The 8,612-nt window shown below is 47.7% G+C and overlaps 1 protein-coding gene across 1 annotated transcript in view; it reads right to left on the bottom strand.

Moving 5' to 3' along the window:
• IFT43 (intraflagellar transport 43) overlaps positions 1-8,612 on the bottom strand; it is a gene marked incomplete at its 5' end in the record, with an annotated part of 47,115 nt that overhangs the window by 680 nt on the left and 37,823 nt on the right. Inside the window, 2 exons of the mRNA XM_015599582.1 lie at positions 387-462; positions 729-801. Coding sequence (XP_015455068.1) covers positions 387-462; positions 729-801 — 149 coding nt within the window. The remainder of the gene's footprint in view (positions 1-386; positions 463-728; positions 802-8,612) is intronic.

Below are 8,612 nucleotides of genomic sequence, written 5' to 3'. Positions count from 1 at the left end.
TGCCTTCTTGTAAAAGAGAAAAAATGTGAGTGGACCACATGGCCTGAGGACTGAGGGAACACCACAACATGCTACAGCTGGGCATTCTTTGGGAGAAGGTCAACACTAGGGCAGGGCATGATAATAGCATATCTCTAGGGCCAGCATATTTACTGACACCAAGTGGGCAGTCATGGAAGCGGCGGGGAGCCTGTGCTGGGAAACGCTGGAATCTGTTGAGTCCAGAGATGCTGTAATACCCAAGGATGAGGTTGCCAGGCAGCCTCAGAGACCTATGGAGGCGCGGCTGTATGGCCGTGGAGGGACTGAGAAAGCCCTAAGGAGTCTACCCCTCTACGCCGAAGCCGTTCTACTCAAAATTAGCCTGAGTCTGAAAGGCTGCATACCAGGGTCTGAAAGGCTGCATACTTCATGAGGTCATTGTCCAGGTCACGGTAGGTCATCACCCGGTTTACCTGGACACTGCAGGAGAGAGAGAATGTGAGGAGGAACCATAGGCAGGCCCAGTTCCAGGAGAGCTGCTGGGCCACCGTCCCCAGAGCCTCGTAGGCAGCTGGGAAGGGCCAACATGGAAAGAAAATGTCTAATAAAATAAAAGCCCTGGGATGGAGCCCATCACCAGAAACATCTGGATCAGCACTAGGGGCGGCCGCACTAAGATGGCATTTGGAGTACATTAATTCACGTGTTCCCTGCCTCCCACCAACTTCGTACCTAACTGAGCGTACCTGGGAGGGGCTGCCACCTGCAAAACAAAGTCTTCTTCTTGTACTTCTTCCAGATCTGGAATAACAGGAATATCTGCAACGAAAGGCGGCAGTGAAACTGTCAGCCGCACGGTAGAGAACTTGCCTGCTTCTCCACATCCTTCTCACGCCAGCCATGGGGCAGTATGCTGGGGGTAGAAGGGACACTCAGACACCATCTCTGGCCTCCAGGGGTCCCCAATCCAGGGCTGTGGCACTGAACTAGAGGTGTGCATTAGGATCAAAGGTAGAACTTCATCCATTTCTGAATCCCAGGCTTTACCCCAGAACCTGCTGAATTAGAACCTACTGGGTGGGGCTCAGGCATCTGTATCTTTTCCTAAAATTTCTTCGGTAATCTTGATGAAAGCTCTGGTTAGGAACCATTGGAGTGCATCTCCAAGGGGAAATGTAAAGAAATGAGAAGAGAGAGCCAGACAGTACTTGGGTAAGTGTTCATGTTAGAGGAGAGAAAAGAAGAGGAACCGATGGCTGAGCCTGACGTGGCCAGAGACAGAGGAACTAAGAAAGTATAGCGGCATGAGGCGGATGTCACTGGGAGCGTACCTCCTCGTGACCAAGGTCCACAAGTGCATTAGCTCATCACAGACTTTGCAATTGTCAGTTGTCATGGCCTCGAGCCAGGTCATGTGTCTTAAGGACATTTTACACCTAATGATATGACCTGGCTCCCCAGCAGTGTATGTGAGATCAAGGCCTCTGTTTGCCAGGTCTAATAAGAGGAGACCCAAGGCCCTTTCTTTCATCAATTTAATAGTCATGCAAATAGAGAAACAGAGACAGCACATCACTTAAATGTGGCAACTGGCTTAAGATACCAAAAATATCTTCTCATGGGGACAACATGACACCCTACAGAAATATCTCCTTCTTCAAATGAGCATCATCGACTGGTAGAGGAGTTTTCTTTGTTTTAAAAAGTCTGTAGAGAGGGGCAGAGTAAAAAAGAAAGAGATGGAGCAGGAAAAAAGGGCGAGTGGGCTGAGAAAGTCATGGAATCCCCAAACCAAATATTAAAAGGAGGAAAAATCCCAGAAAGGAGAGAAAAGTGAAGAAACCCTTCGTTTCTGCTTCTATGGATTAAATTCGATTTTATTTTTAAAATACACGCAAGATTATTCCAAGAACAGCTGGGAAGACCCTTGCCATTTTCAGGCTATTCAGGATTTAGACTTCACAATTGCTCTGGTCAAGCGAAGCCCGAATATATGTCATTTTCAAGCCTTGTGTCTTTGTTGTTGCTTCTGACTGTGGGGTACAGGTGCTGTACCTGGAAAAAGAGAGGAAGTATACAAGGGAGACACAACAAATAAGACACAGAGAGGAAGAGACACGTGGAGAGTGATTAAAGGAAGGAAATGGGATAAAAATAAAAAGAAAAGGCTGATAGGGAAATAAAGAATACGCACACTCACTCCCCCAAACTGAGGAACTGAATTCACCAGGTCCTCTATCTAGAAAGAAGTTGTTCAGAATTTAGATGTATCTCTCTATCCTGCTAAAGAATTAGAGATGGAATTCTCTAAGATTCTATTTCTCAGGCCAACAGAAATCTAGCTTTCGCGTTCACTCTTGCTCCGTGTCAGTAATGCAGCCTGTGGGAGGGATGCTGCCGACGTGCTGTTCTGGAGCCCAGGGTGAGGCGGGGTCTGAGGCCAGCGAGACTGCACAGAGCCTGCAGCGGGGCAGGGAGGAAGCTGCTGTGCCATGCGCCATCAGCGGTATGACAGTTTTGGAGTGAGCCAGTTAGCTGCTCCTGGCTCTCCTTGGGTGTGGAGTCCAGCCTGAGATGAATATTCAGAAGTTGGTAAGAAAATGCCCCCTGCTGAGTTTGGGGCTCAGGACAGGTCTTCCCATAGTCCCCTTTCCCTCCACAATGCTAGCATTTGGGTCATGTCAACTCTGCCCAGCTTCTCCCAGCGCTGAGGAGCTGCACTGCTGCCCAATGTCCACTGCGACTCCCCACGGGCTTCCCTCTTCATCCCCGCCCCCTCCTCCAAATGTGCACAAAGGAGTGTGGGGCTGGCCCATCTGTGACAGATCAGAGGTCAGTTCGGGCCTTGGCAAAGGGGCCTCTCAGAGTGGCACTGGTGGGGCTGGCCACACAGTGGGATTTCTCTCTAATTGGAAGCCTGGTGCCCAACAGAACCCGGTGAACTGCCTGAGTGGGACGGAGCCAACGATGACAGCCAGGCCAAGGCAAGCTGCAACATTCCAGTGCAGTGACAGCTTGAGCCATCGCAGCAGAGTCAGGCCATCCAACTCCCAGCCCCCAATGGAACAGGTGGCCGTGGAGCCGGTTTTGGGCAAACTTCAAAGAACTTCACAATTTTACAGTTTCTGATTTATAATCACAGAGAAGTACTTGCTTAAGTGTACATAACACGTTCTTGAGAATTTTTGTTTTCTCTCTCTTCTCTCTCTCTCTCTCCCTCGTCCCTCCCTCCCTCTCTCACACACATATACACACACCATGAACAAAACTAGAAAAAGAAAATAGACCTGAGAAATCCTTCTATTACCTACATAGAATGATACAGCCTGTGTGCAATCAACACAGCTACTTGACTTGCAAGTCTGGAACAGTGACCTAGGCTGGTTTAGGCTATCAAGTTTAACATGAAAAAGCACACAATTTTAATAGAGATATTAAGAGAAATATAAGAGCCTGCTCTAGTACTGTTGAAAAGCTACCACTGTTTTTTAAAAATTAATAATTTCGTTAACTTTAATCTCATTTTTTTCTATGCTGCTAATAAGACACGATGAGTTAGTTATAGGGGTAGGACTCTCGGCCAGTGGTTAAGAGCGCAGGCGCTGGAGGCAGGATGGCCGGCTTCACGTCCTGGCTCCCCTATGTACCAGCTGTGGGACTTTAACCTCTCTGTGCCTCAGTTTCTTCACCTGTAAAACTAGTATAATTATACCCACCTCATACAGTTCTAAGGACTAAATGCTATGCTCAGTACGTGATAAAAATTCTGTAACTATTTTTATTTATTTAATATATATAATATTGCGCATGGACAGAAAGGACAGGGCTCTTCCTTCATTTTCTCATTTACTCCTGCCCATTTTCCGGACAGGAATGCTGGGGCTCAGCAAGATTCGGTAGCTGTCATGGGGTGAGACCATTAATAACGGATAGAGACAGGCTTCCGACGGACCCCCCCCACCCCGAGCTCGTCCCCACCGCCCCCCCCCATACTTTCTCTGCAAAGGTACAGTGTCCTCAGAGACACTTCCTACCGTGGAGGGGTGAGACAACTGCACGCAAAGTGAACAGCTTTCACTTGCCTGAGACTCTATGTCCTCTGTTCCTGGGTATTTCTCTTGATTCCAATAACCATAAATAAGCAAAGTCTCTCCCTCCTCACCATATGCCCTGACTTGCCACTTCCCTATGCAAGGCCAAACGGAACAGAATGAAAAGAGTGCACCCACGCCAGAGGGCCCTAGGACTCACCCCCGCCAGCCACGTCTTGGTAAACTAGTCCCGTGGAAAAGAGGTGGTGGCCGGGCACCTTGAAGAGCCCCCAGAAAAGCGGAAGGTGAGGCAAGAGAGCCATGATGCCTCCAGTGCCACGGCAGTGGGTGCCCCATCCTTCCTCTCAGCTCGGCCGGTAGGTAGCGTCTCCTCACGCAGGTCACCAAGCCCACACAAGTCACATGCCCACGGGGATCTCCGTCCCCACGCAGATCGCCATGTCCATGCAGGTCGCTCTCCTCTCACAGATCATCAGCTGCTGGCTTTCCCAGCTCCCACACCTTACGCCAAACAGCTTCTCCTTGGTCTTTGCACTTGTTCTCTGCCTCTTCTGTTAGCTATCTATCTTACAGGTTGTTCAACCTGCTTGTCCGGTTAGCAGAACGGCGGGGAAACTGCATTTATCTGCTTCTTCGTTTGGTCCATGCAGGTCGCTCTCCTCTCACAGATCATCAGCTGCTGGCTTTCCCAGCTCCCACACCTTACGCCAAACAGCTTCTCCTTGGTCTTTGCACTTGTTCTCTGCCTCTTCTGTTAGCTATCTATCTTACAGGTTGTTCAACCTGCTTGTCCGGTTAGCAGAACGGCGGGGAAACTGCATTTATTTGCTTCTTCGTTTGTTCATTCGTTTGTTCATTCATTCATTTGTTCATTCATTCAAGGAATACTGATTGAGCACTACTACGTGAAAGGCACCATGCTAAGTAGTGCCTGTAACAGCAGCAAATAATGGGCATGGTCCTCATCCTCATGGAGCACCAGCATAGTGGGGATAGTAAACATCAAAAATTTCAATACATACTGTGAAGGAAACGAACTGGATTCTATAGCTGAACATAACAGGAGATCTAATTGTCTTATTTCTTAAAGGTAAAAGTAATATCACATGTGGTAATAAGTTTAAATGCTCAGAAAAGTTTAAAATGAAATTTCCCTTTCCTTGTAGGGGCCCCAGTTGTCTCCCTAGAGGTGATCGCTATCAACAATCTCTTCTATGTACTTACTGAGAGGATTTATGCATACCACAGCACATGCGTCTTTTAAAAATGTGTGCAAATGGGATCGCTTTACATACGTGTTGCTCTGCAATCTGCTTTTATCTTCCCTGATAATATACTAGTAAACCTCATTCTTTCAAGTGAGGTGTATCATATTCTATTCTATTACCGTATTCTATTGAATGGATGCTCCATAATGCACTTAATTCAGTCCGGGGAGCATCTAATTTAGAATTTTGGGGGGTGGGGTGAAGAGTTAGGGAAGCACAATGAATTAGTGACAATGCAGCTGGAAGCTGAAGGATAAACAGGATTCAGCCAGGCAAGGGATGACATATGCAAAGGCGCTATGAGGTGACAAGTAACTCGAAACACTTAAGAAACTTTTGAAGGAAGCCCAGTGTGGTTGGCAGGTAGGGCCCAGGGGAGAGTGACATGGGGGGTGAGGCAGGAGAGAAGGTGTCTGCTGCCAGGTGAGGAAGGGCCTGCATCAACCAGCCAGGAAACATGGCCTGGGCACCTGTTATACGCAAGACCCCTTCTGATCTTCTGAGGTACAAGAAGGCATAACCAAGATGGACTAAGCATGGAAAAGTCTATACATTAAAAAAAAATGAGCAGAGAAGGAAAATGCACTTCCCTTTCTTTGTCAATCATCTCAGAATCCAAAAGGCAGAATTCAGAGCTTCTTACTTCGTCTTTCCATCATTCTGCATTCAAGGTCAGTGAAATTGGCCCTAGGCCTGCCCCTTAGATGGTAAACTAGCTGAGGGCAAAGACCACATCTTGGTCACTTCTGCATTCCCAAGGACTGGCAAACCAAAGGACAACTGAAAAGAACTGAATCAACAGATGCCCTTCAAATATGAAAGTCACATACACGGAAGAGCCATGTCAATCTTCTCTATATCGTTCCAATTATTGTTCCAAGTGCTACCAAACCCTAAAGTGCCTAAGTAGAATTCATTTCACAAGAACAACCAAGAGCAATCCTTGGATACTTCCTGGATTTGCTAACATCCTAGCAGAGGCTGTGCCTCACTTGAGAGCTGCTCCTGCTGGAAAAGGCCTGCACATATACACGAAACAGTGGATGAGAGGGGCAAAGTTAGAGAGGACGAGTCGCTCAAATTTGGTCCATATGTGCCTCCATCCTGAAGCTGGGTCACTGCTCTTCACCAACCTCCCCTTGTTTCTTGCTTTTTGGATCTCTAGTGTGTCCCACTATATAATCCACTTTCTGGGAGCCTCCAGTAAAGGCTTGTTAATGCACAGCAACGACAGTAAGAACTATTTCAAAGAAAAAGATTATTGCCAAATGGAAAACCCATGATGATACCAGAATACTGGTCTGCCAACAGATCTACCCGACAAACCAACTACCAGATGAAACCACAGAAATAAAGAATGAAACACATGGGAACACCAGCAGGATCAGTCACAAGTTTCAAAGATGTGAGAAGCTGCCATTGCCCTGGAACACATTCATTACAGATGTTACCATCACACCTGTGCACTAAAATGCTAACTACCCAGTATAGTTCCAGAGGGATGCTTTTCAGCCCCTGTGGCCTGACAGTAGAAGCCTGCCCACTTCTTCCTATGAAGCTGGCCCCAGCTTTCTACGAGACGCCTCTTGCAATAGCCTGCAGTCAAATCCAGCTGTTGTTTGCCAGTTTGGGAACAACTAGAACAGAAAGTGATTTCCTAGACTGGAAATTCTCAGCTTGAAATGAGTACACTCTGGGCATCACTCGGGCTCCTCACCTGGAGTGTGCATTTAAGTCCTATAGGAAGGAAAGAACAATGAGGGACCCCAATCTGGCCCCTGGGTCCCACAGGGAGCCCCTCTTCTGTGTGTCCCTCTAGGCTCTACTCTGCTGATTTTCTTGGTTGGGGATTTCCTAATGGAATTTCCTGGTCAGGTACAGATGGGTTTCTAGAGATACATAAAGACTTTTAAATCCCACTACTTTCTCACCTTGGCACCTTAGTAAATAACACAAGTGGCTGGCCTGCCTGTCAGCTTCCTCGGGTGCTTACTGGCAACATCTGTCCCTCTCACTTCATTCACTAACTGAGCTCCTGACAGCAAAAGCCTTACACACAATCTCTTCCCAGAGCTGCCTTCCCACTCAGTGCCCTGGCCACTGCAAAGCATCCACGGGCCATTAAGGGCTCGCATCCGCCATTCACAGCCAAGTTCAATAACCAATCCACATAAAAGAGATCTGGACATGCTGCTTAAGGACACCCCAATAAGAGCGGTGCAGACAACCCCTAAGTCTGTGCCCAAAGTCAACAGACCTCAGCAGAGCTCATAAGCGAAAGGAAACAATGTCCACGGCTTTAGATGATGGCAACTTTAAACCAGAGAGCATTATAATTTTTCTGTGCAGCTGCAAAACTTTGTTTTACTGAATGCCGTTACCTTCTGCATCACGTATGGGGAATTTTAAACAGGCAAATGGAAGAAGGTCTGATTGAAGATGAAGTTAAGTGAAAGAAATTGGTCTCATTTAGCACATGACAGGATTCATCTGTGTTCCCAAGTCCACTGAGGTGGCATCATGGGCGTTTCATATTCATGAGCTGCGGCGACACTGTGTCCCCTCATTTACAAAGAGCCGTGTTCAGCAAATTCTGTCCCTGTGGACACTCCATGCATTTCATGGTCTTGTCAGAGAGACATCAAACGCTCCAGTAACCAAATACCAGAAAATGGCTTTAATTAGTGGATCTCAATCGTATAAATAATTTTTTTTTCTAAGTGAAAAAAAATGGAGAATTTTTTAAAAGGAAGAAGAAAGGAGGAAAGCAGTAGGCAACAGGCTTCAAACGCCCGAAGGAACAAGGGAGAGAGACGGTCTCAGAGGAGCTCCCCAGTGAGCCTGGGCCCAGCACCATCGATCCCCTGCGCTCCCTCAGTCAGGGTGCAAAGGACAAAAACCTGCCTGCAGGTCCCTGGCAGGTCTGCTTTATAAAGACTCATCTTTTGTGATTTCGCCTGATTCAAGCGGGGTCCAGCCTGTACTTGTTACTGGCAGGGGTGGAGAGTGGCAACGCATGAGAGGAAACAGCCTGAAAACTGTGAGGTTGGCTAGAGAGCCACACTGCAAACGCTGAGTTCAGGACTGACCGTGAGCAAAGGGCGTGATCCAAGATGCAACAGAGTGAGTGTCTGCTTGGGAACCGTGCACGAGCAGGTTCCCGAGGAACTGTGTGACAGAGAGACAGAAAGAAGAGATGCCCTGTCCTGAGGTGCCAGCCTGTGGAGGGGTGGGGGAGGGTCATCTGTTCCGTATGCTGAAATGCCTCCATGCTCCTGTCCAATGGACCCTCTGCTAATGCTGCCAGGGA

Source organism: Pteropus alecto, unplaced genomic scaffold (genome assembly GCF_000325575.1).
Source record: "Pteropus alecto unplaced genomic scaffold, ASM32557v1 scaffold8, whole genome shotgun sequence".
NCBI lineage: Eukaryota > Metazoa > Chordata > Mammalia > Chiroptera > Pteropodidae > Pteropus > Pteropus alecto.
This window is presented reverse-complemented; position numbering and strand designations above follow the sequence as displayed.